At 51.7% G+C, this 14,307-nt stretch overlaps 1 protein-coding gene and 1 long non-coding RNA gene across 4 annotated transcripts in view; one reads left to right on the top strand and one right to left on the bottom strand.

The window, feature by feature from the left end:
* Positions 1-4,696, top strand: part of USP36 (ubiquitin specific peptidase 36) — a 45,323-nt gene extending 40,627 nt beyond the window's left edge. For 2 of the 3 annotated variants that reach the window (XM_033182446.1, XM_033182448.1), the window contains exons 18-21: positions 592-693; positions 1,340-1,455; positions 1,821-1,970; positions 2,469-4,696. In XM_033182446.1, the coding sequence (XP_033038337.1) occupies positions 592-693; positions 1,340-1,455; positions 1,821-1,952 (350 nt within the window). In that variant the 3' untranslated portion in view covers positions 1,953-1,970; positions 2,469-4,696. Of the gene's footprint in view, positions 1-591; positions 694-1,339; positions 1,456-1,820; positions 1,971-2,445 lie in introns of all 3 variants that reach the window. The other variant, XM_033182447.1, reaches the window with a different exon arrangement.
* On the bottom strand, positions 1,006-2,527 carry LOC117066778. The gene is made up of 2 exons (XR_004430504.1): positions 2,400-2,527; positions 1,006-1,816 (listed from the first exon to the last, which is right to left on the bottom strand). It is a non-coding gene; the product is annotated as an uncharacterized LOC117066778 (long non-coding RNA).
* Positions 4,697-14,307: the final 9,611 nt, after the last annotated feature.

The raw sequence follows: 14,307 nt of genomic DNA, 5'->3' as shown, positions 1-14,307 counted from the left end.
ACCCCTGGACAGGGCTTAAGAGGTTGGGGTCCCTGATGGCAGCAGCCAAGCTTGGCCATTCCCCTCACCCCTGTGGTCGTCCAGGTGTCAGGCTGGTTCCGGGGCATGGGCCTCTCCCTTAGGTAAAGTGGGTTCCATTTAGATCTAGTTTTCGTCCCTCCCTCTGTCACACTGAGGACTTACCCTGCTGGTTAAAGGGGTTTTAGAGGGTTTTTTTTGCTTTTTAGCTTTTTGCTATTTTCCATGTTTTCTTTTTTATGAATTGACTTGGACAACAGCCTTCTCTACTGTGTGAGATCATTAGTAAGTTAGGCATGTAAGCATTAGTAAATAAGCATTTAGGCTGGGTGCCATGGCTCATGCCTGTAATCCCAGCACTTTGGGATTACAGTTTGGGAGCACTTTGGGAGGCCAGTAGGAGTCCCCAGGAGTTTGAGACCAGCCTGGGCAACATAGTGAGACCCTGTCTTTTTAAAAAAAAAAAAAGGCATCCACTTACTGTAAGTTCTGCTATAATTTAAGGTGTGTGGTTGCTTCCCCAGTGGGTTATTTTAAACGTTTGTAAATGTTTCTTGGCTCCTCCTCTTGCAGGGCTGGGCCAGGCCCCTCCTGTGTCTTGGAATGGAGAGCGAGAGTCTGATGTGGTCCAGGAACTGCTCAAATACTCATCTGATAAAGCTTATGGGAGAAAAGGTACTGGTTTGGAGACAGGACTTCTGTTTGCCTTTGATTGGTTGGTTTTGGAGGAGGGAAGGGTGTGGAATGGATCCTCGTGTACTGTGAGTGTGGAGGGAGGGCATTGCTCGGCTTTGAGAATGGGAAGAGGAATCTCAAGACTGGCGGCTGGAATCCTCTTTCAACCCTCGGCCGTGGCACGAAGGTGGCTTCTGTCCATGGCAGGATCCAGAACAGCTGCTTCTGAGGGTTGGGGCAGGGTGAGGAACCCAACACATGCTGGGTCTTGGGTAGGGATGGGGCAGAGTGACCAAGCTCTTCCAACCTAGGTAATGTCACTTCTTACTCAGAGCATGTTTTTATTCAGACTTCAAGGCCAAACATGACATCTTTGTTTCTCAGACGAGGGCATGGATTTAGAGAGAACTGAAGTCTGTGGCCATGGTTTAGCGTTTAGCTAAGAGAGTGGTGTTAGGGGTTCCGTGCTGACCGACCACACTCGGACGTCGAGCCGTCCTCCTCTTGTCCTTCTGTTCACCACGAGGTGGCACTCAAAATTGGTGACTAATTATGGGTAGACTAGTTGGTAAATGACACTCTTGAAGTGAAGCCACAGGGTACCTGGGAGCCTGCACTCACGCTGAGCCCTGTGTCTGCCCAGTAGTTCTGACCTGGGATGGCAAGATGTCGGCGGTCAGTCAGGATGCTATTGAAGACAGCAGACTGGCCCAGACTGAGACCGTGGTTGATGACTGGGATGAAGAGTTTGACCGAGGGAAGGTATGATGCATGATGCTGACCACAGGCTTGAGGGAGCAGGGCGGTGTGGCCCAGCTCAGGGCCGGGGCAGTTGGAGGTGGCGGCAGTGGCATGAAGTGGCAGAGCGCGAGAAGAGCCAGGCTGCCCAGGCCTGTCCGGGCATGTGGCCATGGACAGGGAATGCATCCTTGCAGCTTCCGCCCCTTCATCAGTAGGGGGACAGCAGGGCGCCGTGCGCAGGGGTCACTGTGAAGAGTGGGTCTCCAGAGAGCTCGCGAGAGCCTGGCCTGTGTGCAGGAAGCTGGTGACCTGCATGCAGTATGGAGCCCCGTGGGCCAGGAAAGAGCCCTTTTTGGGAACTGTGATGCCTGCGATTCTTGGTCTAGGAAAAGAAAATTAAAAAATTTAAGAGAGAGAAGAGGAGAAACTTCAACGCCTTCCAGAAACTTCAGACTCGACGGAACTTCTGGTCTGTGACTCACCCAGCGAAGGCTGCCAGCCTCAGCTATCGCCGTTGACTGTGCCTGTGGAAGGAGGTTGGTTCCGCGGGCGTGGGTGTGAGGTGAGGTGGGGGGGGTGTGCCGTGTTTGTGGATGGGGGTGTGGTGGGGTGTGGCATGCGTGTGTGTGATGCATGTAGGCGATGCATCTGGCTCGTGTGTGCTGGGTGGTGTGTGTCTGGTGTGGACGCGTCTGTGGTGTCTCCTAGTCACTTGAATGGAGAAGGGTGTGTGTGGGATGCGTGTGTAGAAGGGGTTGCGTGTAGTGTGTATTGGCTGTGGGGTGTGTACACCTGGCATCTGTGGCGTGTGTCCTGGTTACCTGGAGAAGGGCATATGTGGGGTGTGTGTAGGATGTGGGCAGTGTATATATCTGGCACGTGTCCTAGTCACTTGCAGAGAAGTGTGTGGGGTTTGCCAGCCGCATCGAGATGTCATGCATTGGGTTCCTGGGTTGGACTCATACCCAAGGATGGCAGTGGGAAGATTGTGGTCCCGTTTCTGTCTGTCAGGACTGCCGTGCTTTGTTCCGCAGCCTCCTGGAGACAAGGCGTCCCTTCCTGGGAGCTGTCCGTCTGGACCTGAGGGAGCTCTCTGTGTGGGCTCTGCTGCGCTGTGAGCCTGCCATGGTAGGAGCTCTCCCAGTACCAGTGTCCACAGACCACCCGACGTAGAGGCTTTGAGGCTTGTCTATATCGGAACCTCTTTGGTGACATTCCTGACCAGCCCTGCAAGAGAAACAACAGTGTGTGTGTGAGCAGAGGTGGCTGCACGCCTGCTGGACATCTTCGCCGGGCTATGCCTTCTTGTATTCATAGACGGTGGTCTGTGCTGGCAGAGGCTGCTCCCCCACCGGTTGGGGCTATCGAGAGAGTGGGGGACGGTGGCCACACGTCCCCCAGGTGATCTCCTGGTGCATGGCTGGTGGCTCTTGGCGAGCCATCCCTTGCTCCTCAGGGCTGGCGCCACCGTTGTGTCTGAGCCCACCCTCCCCTGCTTCCTCAGTGGGGCCCCTTCATCTGTTGGCCTTACCTGTCCTCAGAAAGGAAGAGCCGACTCCACCCAGCCAGCTCTCCCTTTTATGGAACTTGAAAGGGTGGCCCTACTGTGCACCCCTTCCTTGTGAGTAACTTTCAACTGTCCTGGAGAGCAGAGGCTATTTGGGGTCGGAGGAGCCCTCGGTATTACCTGCGAATACATCTGCTTTCCAGGCTGCTATTTATTCTGAGACAACTGTGCTGTAGCTTCCCTTGCAGCTGCAATACCCCACAGGTCTTCACTGAGGTGGAGGCCTTGGGGTAGAATTTTCCATTTATTTTACTACTTAATACAAAACATTTATTTTTGACCAGTCCTGTGGCTTCCATTAGCAATATGTTTCCTTTCCCAAATATGCAAATAGTGGCTTTGTTTGCTCAATTTTGTGAGTGCTTTGGAATTTAAATGATTGTATAAGTCAAGAAGATTACTTTTCTATCTTGCTTAAGCTGTGCCTGCTAACTTGTAATTTAATAAATACAGGAAATCCTCAGAGAAGGTGATATTTTCAAGAAAAAGACAAATGCCCTCATAGTAGTGGGAAGTGTGAAGGTGACCATGAACATCCTTCCTTGTTGGGTCTGTCCCCGTCCTTTCCTCCTGGAGTCGTCGCAGGTGGAGATGGACGTGGTGTTGGACTTATATCTGCTTTAATGTGGCTCTGCTGGGCCAGAGGCGTCCTGTTGTCCTGGGTGGCTGCCTCGCTGTCTGCACCTCCTCCCCCTGGGGCAGCTTTGCGTCCTGCCTTCGTGCTCGGGGCCTGGGTGGTTACTGCTGTGTGGATGGAATTGCTTTCTTCATATGGGAAGATACATTTATTTTTTTCCATGTGGGTGGGTGTCTCTTTGGATTTTCTTCTGTTGTTACGTTTCACTTCTTAGAAGGGCGGGAGAGAATCAAGCCCCTGTGGCCACCTCTGTCCCAGCAGCAGTGAGTGGAGGTCTGCCTTGAGCTGGTCAGGGTGCCCTGTGCCCTCCTGCAGACCGATCTCTGAATGTTTAAAAATGAGGGCCCGGCTTCCGTGCTCTGGCTTCGTAACTTACTGGGAGGGAAAGCACATGCCTTCACGGGCAGGGTGTGTTCCTTTTCCTCTCGGGGTGGTGACTTGCATTCCTGTGGGAACTGTTCCCTCTGCCATGTTTTTCATGTGATGTTCTACAGTTGAAAGTGTTAGTTGTCTGCTAGCACAGAATTTATCTCCTTTTCTTTCTCTTCTCTCCTCCAAATCAGTCTCTTCCCTTCTCCACCAGATAACTGTAAAACTTTTTCCTGAGGAACATACATTCGTTAACTCTTGGGCAGTGGTGAGCACGAGACGACTTTCTGCAGTGTTTATCAGTGTCGGGTAGAGTTACGTCCCTTCCCTCCACAGAAGTCATCAACCAGATAGGGAAGGGAAAGGTGAGGCCCAGAAAACGAGTTCAAATTCTAGGTCATGTGCACGTGTGTAAGTAAATATCAATAACCCAAGCCTATATCGTAGCAGTCACTTGGTTGACTTAGGATCTGGGTCTGTTTAATTTTGTGCTTGGGAATGGAGCTGGAGGGAGTGGGGCCTGCGTAGAGCAGCTGCCTCTCCGGGGTCCTCTCACTCACCTGCCCTGTGTCCTGGTTGCATGGCCGTACCTGTCTATGTGCAGAGGTCTGTGTCCCATCCTCTGCACCTCCTCTCCAGGGGCCTGGGAGCCCCACATGTTGGTGCAATAAAATACTCTGTTTTTGTGAGTTCTGGGTCTTTGTTTTTTCATTTGATTTTTTTTTAAAGGTACATCCCCACCAGGGTCTCGCTGATTCCCCCTGTCCTGGAAGTTGAGGTTGGGCTAGGAGGGGCAGGTAGGTCCCTGCAGGGTGCCCAGTGTCCAGGAGGTTACATTTGGCAAGAGCAGCCCTAGTGAATGGGTGACCAGGAGGCCGAATACCCCCGGGGCGCAGGCGGGTTGCAGGGTTGCAGTGCGTCGGGTCCTGTTGAGAATGCCGCTCTGCAGCTCTGTTACCTGATGTGTGTGGCTTCCCACCTCTCCCTTCAGCGACTTGGAAGCAAGCTTTCTCCACCCCAGGGTGTCCACCAAACACAGGGCATCATGTTTTCGCTTCTTTTTAGGGGCTTGGCTGGACACCCCAAAATGAGGACAGCCAAGTAAGAGCAAGTGAGGTGAGGCAGCTCCTGGACCCAAACCAAAGGGGTGGCAGAGTGGGGCACACTGCTGACCCAGAGGCCTTCCTGCCAGCCAGGCTGTATCTGAAGGCATTTGCATTGGAGTCTGGGCAGTGGTTGAGGGGTTTCTGAGGCTTGGAGAGGTGGTAATCTGACACCAGCGCTGGGTGCAGTGGTTACATGGGTGAGGCTGTGGTTTTTCCATTATTATTTTTTTCTTTTTTTTTTTTTCCCCCAAACAGAGTCTCCCTCTGTTGCCTAGGCTGGAGTCCAGTGGCATCATCTCTGCTTACTGCAACCTCTGCCTCCCCGGTTCAAGCAGTTCTCCTGCCTCAGCCTCCCAAGTAGCTGGGAGTACAGGCGCGCATCACCACGCCTAATTTTTGTATCTTTAGTAGAGACGGGGTTTCACCATGTTGGCCAGGCTGCTCTCTAACTCCTGACCTTGTGATCCACTTGCTTGGGCCTCCCAAAGTGCTGGGATTCCAGGCATGAGCCACTGCACCTGGCTGATGTCCATCTCTTGACCTCGTGATCCGCCGCCTTGGCCTCCTAAAGTGCTGGGATTCCAGGCATGGGCCACCGCGCCCGACAGGCTTTTCCATTCTTAACTGCCGTTTACCAAACACTAGGGCCACCTCTGGGTGAGTGTAAAAGTGAACACACGCAGAGTCCCACCGGCAGGACTGAGGGCTCCAGGGCAGGGCGGGCACTGCTAGGGAGATGCCGGGAGGCCATGAGGAGCTTGTCATGAGCTCTGCGGGAAGCACCGTCGGGTGAGGTGACATTCTGAAAGGGGGTTGGAAGTGGGAGCCAGCCAGCAGGACTCAGCTGGCTAACCATAAGTCAGGTGCAAAAGTGCACGGCAGGTTTTGGTTGACAGTTTGGGCAAGAAGGGTTACCAAGGTCTGATGTACCAAGGTACTCCTGAGGCTGATAGTGGATTCCAGGATGTCTGATGGCCTGAAAGGTGGCCGGTGGAGCGCAGAGGACAGCAGGTGAGGATGACCAGCCACTAGGTTGGCTGAGAAGTGGCTAAGGCTAGAGCTAAGAGATTGGCATTAGTAGCAGAGGCTAGAAGTGAGGTCACTTAGATATTCAGGAGATGGACTGGCTGGAGGTGCGGTGACAGATACGGTGGAAGGTTCTGGGTGGAGTTTAAGATGATTTCTGCTGGGTTGGTTAGTTGGGTTTAGAGGCCAAGTGGTAGCCAGGCAAGCAGGTGGCTCACTGATGGTTTCAGGAAGGCCTTTAGGTGGTGAGAGATTCAGTCTGACACAGTTGGCGTGTTGGCATGTTACCCGAATGGAACCCAGGGAGAATCCTAGGCATGGGAAGTAGGCAGTGGGTGAGCTCCGAGTCTTCCAGTTAGGAAAAAGCCCAGGTGTCTGGACACTGGGCAATCAGGTGGGCATCCATTTGTCTCTAACACACTATTAGGGCTCATTTTAACTGTGACAGTGACCTTCAGGCCAGTTTAACACTGGATGGTGCTGTGAGAATTGCTGCCTCGAGTCTTGGTAGCTTGGACAACCTCAGGATGTGAGTACACCGAGGGGGTGGTGGTAAAGGAGAACTGTGGGCACACAGGTCACGTGACATGCAGAGGGGCAGCTTTCTGTGTCTTATCACCTGAGCTGACTCCCAGGAGCTCACACTCTCACCTAGAGGTGGCCCTGCTGCTGCTTCGTGCAGATCCCGGTTTGGCTTGGCCCCCTGCTCCTTCCACATCTGGACTGGGGGTGACCCTTGGCAAAGATCATCCGGGTGCCATGGATTTGGCTTTCAGGGCTGTCTGGCTGCCCTTCTTCATTAGGCTCTGCCTGCCTTTTGGGATTTCTGCCCTTGGTCTTCAGGCAACTCCTTCCTGTCTCTCCCATTCTTTTCGGTAATCCCTGCAAACTGTTTTGCTGTCTCATCGTGTATGTGCCCACTACTCTTGGTAAGTGACTTCCGATCTACCTCAAGAATTCTCATCCCACTCCAAAATTAAACAACATGGGAAAACCAAAGCCAAAGCCAACTCCTCTCCCTCAGTTCCCTTCTCCTTCTTACCTCAGGGTTCTCAGTGTTCATGGGGCAGCAGCAGCAGCACCGGGGGAGAGGCATTCGATACTGACAGAAGTAGAATCAGAATCTGTGGGTGAGGCTTGGGCATCAGCATTTAAAACCTTCCCAGGGGGATTGTAGTGAGCAGCAGAGTTGAGAGTTGCGGTCCTGGTCCCTGGTCTCAAACTCCAGTGAGCACCAGAATTGCCAGGGGCTTCTTAACACACCAGTTTCCAAGCTCCTTCCCCGGCATTCTGATTCAGCAGGTCTGGGATGAGGCCTGAGAATGTGCGTGTCCAATAGTCCCCAGGGCTGCTGCTGGGCAGACCCACCGTTCTGATCTGATGCCTCCCAGAGGGGCTGGGTGGTTGGTGTGGGAGAGTGGGAAGGAAGTGTAGTACAGGGGCTGTTCCTCCATCCTCTGGGGACCTCTACTGGAGATGCTGGATGAGGTGCCCCCTCTGTGTATGCTGGCACCCCGCTTGTGCCCTTGAGGCCAACCTCTTCCACCCTGGGGACCTTGCTCCATTAATGACCCTGTCTGCTCCCGTGTCTCACTCTTCCCTTCCCTTAGGAACATGTTCAGGCGTCTCTCATCCTAAAAAGCCTGCGTTTCCTTGTGTCTCCTCTCAGCCACCCTCTCCCTTAGTCGACAGTTTGCTCTGTGTTGACTCTCCGTGGTTCTTAGTCTAGCTTCTGCCATCATCACTCCTCGGTGACCTAATTCCCACACTTGCCACCGACTTCTTGCCACGATTTGACACTGTTCACCGCAGCCCAGAGAGCTCCTCTGAGATGTGAGTCGGTTGCATTTGATGCACACTCTGGATCAAGCCCAGAATCAACTGATCCAGTCAACACATCCCACTGAACAGTCGACCGATCCACCCTGTGTCGGGATCTCTACTGTAGACACTCAAAAGTGGTGCCCCCTCAGTATGGGATCCTGGCCTCAAATAATCCTCTTGCCTTGGCCTCCCAAAGCATTGGGATTACAGATGTGAGCCACTGTTCCCAGCCTCAAGGACAATCTTTTAAGGCAAGAAACCAGAATCCAATCATTCGTGACATAAGGTTTCCCACTCCTGTTCAGAGAATATCGTCTCCTCTATTTTGCGATCCAGATCCCCCTGCCTCTTCAGCCTTCCACAGGCCCCTGGAGGCCTCTGGGCAGCTGTCCGGCCGTTGTTCTGGGATCTCAGAAAGCACTCTAGGCACTGAGGAAATTGCTCCATGAGAGGGACCTGAGATTTAAAATGTGCTTGTTCTTAGCAGAATCTGTCCTGAATTGTTGCTTATGCAAGTTGCTTTCTCAAGGGGAAACTGCTGTATGTTTTTCCTGCTTTAAAGGGATTAAAGTAGGGCCAGGCTGGAGTCAGGTTTGAAAAATGACTTCCTATAGAAAGACGGCCAGGGCCAGGCGCGATGGCTCACACCTGGAATCCCAGCACTTTGGAAGGCTTAGGCAGGCGGATCACCTGAGGTCAGGAGTTCGAGACCAGCATGACACAACATGGAGAAACCCCATCTCTACTAAAAAATACAAAATTAGCCGGGTGTCGTGGGCGCATGTCTGTAATCCCAGCTACTTGGGAGGCAGAGGCAGGAGGATTGCTTGAACCCGGGAGGTGGAGGTTGCGGTGAGCTGAGATCACACCATTGCACTCCAGCCTGGGCAACAAGAGTGAAACTCCAGCTCAAAAAAAAAAAAAAAAAAGAACAGAACAGAAGGCCAGATTGGGATCAAGACCTGTGTTCTAAGGGGTCTGCCATGAGTTAGCATCATGAATTTGCTTTTCTCCTCTAAAATGGAGATTAGATTCAAATCATGACTGTCAGCTGTCAGGCTCACGATGCGTGTCTTGCATGTGTGTTTTCATTGGTTTTCTCCCTGTCTGCTTCATTTAGGAGGGTGTTGATTAGAGGAAGCAATAGAACACAGCTGCCAAATATCACCCATGAGACATTGAGTGAGAAAAACTGGTCACAAGATTGCCAGTCCCTTAAGTAGGATCTAGTTATTTAGGTAGCTTCTTACCATCATGAGACCAGATTTCAACACACGGTCTAAGTACATGGCAAATACTTGCTGTGAAATGTGTGTAGGGAATTCAAGTTATTTTACATAAACCAATGATTTTTTTAAGGCCGTTTTAAAATGAATTTGTTGGCCAGGCACAGTGGCTCATGCCTGTAATCCTAGCACTTTAGGAGGCTGAGGTGAGAAGATTACTTGAGCCCAAGAGTTCGAGACCAGCCTGGGAAACATAGTGAGAGCCTGTCTCTACAAAATTATTATTATTATTATTTGAGATAGAGTCTCACTCTGTCGCCCAGGCTGGAGTGCAGTGGCGTGATCTCAACTCACTGCAACCTCTGCCTCCCGGGTTCACGTCATTCTCCTGCCTCAGCCTCCCAAGTAGCTGGGACTACAGGTGCCCACCACCACGTCTGGCTAATTTTTTGTATTTTTAGTAGAGATGGGGTTTCACCATGTTAGCCAGGATGGTCTCGATCTCCTGACCTCGTGATCCACCGCTTCGGCCTCCCAAAGTGCTGGGATTACAGGCGTGAGCCACCGCGCCCAGCTTCTACAAAAAATTTAAAAGAAATAAAAATAAAATGCATGTGTCAACCTTTAATATCCCATGGGAAGAGCTGAGATTGTTAAAATGTATCTCGTAGTTTTTTGTTGTTACTATGTTACAAATGATCAGTGTTTAATGTACTTCCCCTCCCCCTTTAAAATGTATTATTCTGGCTGGGTGTGGTGGCTCACCAATGTAATCCTACCACTTTGGGAGGCCGAGGTAGGTGGATCACCTGAGGTCAGGAGTTCAAGGCCAGCCTGGCCAACATGGCAAAACCCCATCTCTACTAAAAATACAAAACTTAGCCATGTGTGGTGGTGCATGCCTGTAATCCCAGCTACTCAGGAGGCTGAGGCAGGGAGAATTGCTTGAACCTGGGAGGCGGAGGTTTCAGTGAGCCAAGATCGTGCCACTGCACTCCAGCCTGGGCAAGAGAACAAGACTCCATCTCAAAAAATAATAATAATAAATAATGCCAGGCATGGTGGCTCGCACCTGTAATCCCAGCACTTTGGGAGGCTGAGGCAGGCGGATCATGAGGTCGGGAGTTCAAGACCAGCCTGGCCATCATAGTGAAACTCTACTAAAAATACAAAAATTAGCCAGGTGTGGTTGTGGGCACCTATAGTCCCAGCTACTTGGGAGGCTGAGGCAGGAGAATCACTTGAACCCGGGAGGCAGAAGTTGCAGTGAGCCGAGACTACACCATTACGCTCCAGCCTGGGTGACAGAGTGAGACTCCATCTTAAAAAAAAAAAAAAAAAAAAAAAAGAAACCCTGTCTCTACTAAAAATACAAAAATTAGCCAAGTGTGGTGGTGGGTGCCTGTAATCCAGCTACTCAGGGAGGCTGAGGCAGGGGAGTCACTTGAACCTGGAAAGTGGAGGTTGCAGTGAGCCAAGATCGTGTTGTTGCACTCCAGCCTGGATGACAGAGTGAGACTTCGTCTCAAAAAAAATAAAAAAAAGAAGGTATTATTCTGCCATATTCTGTCTTATGTGGCTACACAGTTCTCTTGGCAAGACCCAGCACTTACCAGTCACCCAGTAAATATTTGTTGAATGAGTGAACTGGAGCAGCTGCTGAAGGCAGCATGCTTTGTGACTGTGCATTCGGACCCTGCTCAGAAAACAGCCAGTCCACCCTCCTTCAAAGTCAGTGGCTCCACAGTCTACAATGCACTAATTCCCCTTCACATTGCCTTCCCGAGCCCTACCCGCACCCCCTTTGTTTTTCTGCATCAATGAAAACATTTTGGTGAAGTCTAGCAGGAACTAGAGCACTAGCTCCTCTATTTGAAGTGAACGCCCAAACCGTGGCACGTGGCCAGCTGTCTTTTGGGTGGCACAGGAACAGTTGGTGACAGCTGGATACAATCAAGTTCCATTACAAACAGATTTTAAGTGCCATTTACACACAGAAGAAATTGCAAGCTTTAGCAAAATAAAATCTGGAGGTTTTCAAAGCAAGACAATGCCCCAATCCAAGCCTGTGTGAGCAGTTCGCTTTGCAGCCTTTTGCGGGGATTAACACTCCTTCTTCACCAGTGCTCCACCTTCCCTGCAAGGTCTATGCTGCAGAATTAGCAAGTCCAGGAGGCTTGCTCCCTGGCAGAGCTGCTGAATCCTCTGTCTTCTATTTATTCACTTTGTGAAGACACCTGAATTAAAGGCCTGTCTAACCACTGTTCAGCCTACTCCTGGATGGGAGGTGTCAGAGGCTGGCTTCTAGAAAAGCTGCTACCTTGAGGTCATCCCTTTCGGTCTCAGGGTGTACAAATCACTTACACAGTGATTGGGCAAGTGAAGGCTGGCATGCCAGTTGAGCCTCATCTCTCTTTTTTTTTTTTTTTTTTTTTAGACGGAGTCTCGCTCTGTCGCCCGGGCTGGAGTGCAGTGGCCAGATCTCAGCTCACTGCAAGCTCCGCCTCCCGGGTTTACGCCATTCTCCTGCCTCAGCCTCCCGAGTAGCTGGGACTACAGGCACCCGCCACCTAGCCCGGCTAGCTTTTTTTGTATTTTTTTAGTAGAGACGGGGTTTCACCGTGTTAGCCAGGATGGTCTCGATCTCCTGACCTCGTGATCCGCCTGTCTCGGCCTCCCAAAGTGCTGGGATTACAGGCTTGAGCCACCACGCCCGGCCTCTTTTTTTTTTTTTTTTTCTGAGACAGAGTCTCGCTCTGTCGCCCAGGCTGGAGTGCAGTGGCCGGATCTCAGCTCACTGCAAGCTCCGCCTCCCAGGTTTACGCCATTCTCCTGCCTCAGCCTCCCGAGTAGCTGGGACTACAGGCGCCTGCCACTGCCACCTCGCCCGGCTAGTTTTACTTTTGTATTTTTTAGTAGAGACGGGGGTTTCACCGGGTTAGCCAGGATGGTCTCGATCTCCTGACCTTGTGATCCGCCCGTCTCGGCCTCCCAAAGTGCTGGGATTACAGGCTTGAGCCACCGCGCCTGGCCTTTTTTTTTTTGAGACCGAGTTTCGCTCTTCTTGCCCAGGCTGGAGTGTAATGGCGCAATCTCAGCTTACTGCAACCTCCACCTCCCAGGTTCAAGCGATTCTTCTGCCTCAGCCTCCCAAGTAGCTGGGACTACAGGTGCGTGCCATCATGCCTGGCTAATTTTTGTACTTTTAATAGAGATGGGGTTTCGCCATATAGGCCAGGCTGGTCTCGAACTCCTGACCTCGTGATCTGCCCGCCTCGGCCTCCCAAAGTGCTGGGATTACAGGCATGAGCCACCACACCTAGCCTCATATCTCTTTCATGAAGCCAGTGTTATCCCGAGACATCTCAGTCCTCAGTGTCCCTCCTGTCCCCACCTCTGGCAATAGGCAGCATTCTGGTCTTGGCAGAAGGGAATGACATCAGGTAGTGGCTGACAATTCTCCCCTTGGTGGAGGGGAGGCCATAGATGATGTCCTGGTGTCTGGTGGTGTTTTCTTTGTTTTTGTTTTTTTGTTTTTTTTTTTGAGACGGAGTCTTGCACTGTCACCTGGGCAACAGTGGTGCAATCTCGGCTCACTGCAATCTCTGCCTCCCAGGTTCAAGAGATTCTCCTGCCTCAGCCTCCCAAGTAGCTGCGATTACAGGTGCCCACCACCACGCTCGGCTACTTTTTTGTATTTTTAGTAGAGATGAGATTTCACCATGTTGGCCAGGTTGGTCTCGAACTCCTGACCTCATGATTTGCCTGCCTCGGTCTCCCAAAGTGCTGGGATTACAGGTGTGAGCCACCATGCCCGACCTGGTGTCTGGTGTTCTGATGGCCTCAGCAATACCTACCCCATGGACGTGAGTCCCTCCACATCTCGTCCTTGGCCCTTCCTTCATGCCTTCTAGCAGATGGGGGTGAGCTGTCTATTGTTCCTGTAGCACACAGGGTGGGGGTGGGCATCAGTCCTGCCTTTCTTCTGAGATCCTCCAGCTTGCACTTCCGGAAGCTGGGCACCCCCACTGCCACACTCAACCAGCTGGGAGAACATAAAGGTAACGAAATAGAATTCCTTGTTTTAGAAAAAGGAACCAGGGCCGGGTGCAGTGTCTCACGCCTGTAATCCCAGCACTTTGGGAGGCTGAGGCGGGCGGATCATGAGGTCAGGAGATCGAGACCATCCTGGCCAACATGATGAAACTCCGTCTCTACTAAAAATACAAAAATTAGCTGGGTGTGGTGGCGTGCGCCACCTCCAGCTACTCAGGAGGCTGAGGCAGGAGAATCGCTTGAACCTGGGAGGTGGAGGTTGCAGTGCACCGAGATTGCACCACTGCACTCCAGCCTGGCAACAGAGTGAGACTCTGTCTCCAAAAAGAAAAAAAAAAAGAAAAGGAAAGTAAAAGGAACCAGATAAAATGTGGGCATTCGGAAGAATTGGAAGGTACAGTGAAGCATAGTATCTATATGGTAAACAGCTCTAAAAGTTTACTGTGAAAATTAAAATAATCTGGTCGGGTGTCGTGGCTCACGCCTGTAATCCCAGCACTTTGGGAGGCTGAGGTGGGCGGATCACGAGGTCAGAAGATGGAGACCAATCCTGGCTAACACGGTGAAACCCCGTCTCTACTAAAAATACAAACAACTAGCCGGGCGAGGTGGCGGGCGCCTGTAGTCCCAGCTACTTGGGAGGCTGAGGCAGGAGAATGGCGTGAACCCGGGAGGTGGAGCTTGCAGTGAGCTGAGATTGTGCCGCTGCACTCCAGCCTGGGCGACAGAGCGAGACTCCGTCTCAAAAAAAAAAAAAAAGAAAGAAAAAAAGCCAGGCATGGTGGCGGGTGCCTATAATCCCAGCTACTTGGGAAGCTGAGGCAGAAGAATTGCTTGAACCCAGGAGCTGGAGGTTGCAGCAAGCAACATATCTTTTGTTGAGACATGACTCAACCCATAACAGTCTGGAAAGGTTCTCTTCTCAGAGGTAAATGTGGCTCCCAGGCTCTACCCCACGGATGATGAGGCAGTGCTGATTCACGAGTGGAAGCCTCTAGAGCTTGGGGCTTTCCAGCTGCTCTTCATTGCCCTGTGTGTTCCCAACACATGAACAGCGCCCCT

This window comes from Trachypithecus francoisi, unplaced genomic scaffold (assembly GCF_009764315.1).
Source record: "Trachypithecus francoisi isolate TF-2019V2 unplaced genomic scaffold, Tfra_2.0 Lachesis_group20, whole genome shotgun sequence".
NCBI classification, from domain to species: domain Eukaryota; kingdom Metazoa; phylum Chordata; class Mammalia; order Primates; family Cercopithecidae; genus Trachypithecus; species Trachypithecus francoisi.
Note: the sequence above shows the minus strand (reverse complement) of the source record. Positions and strands in the feature narration are given on the sequence as shown.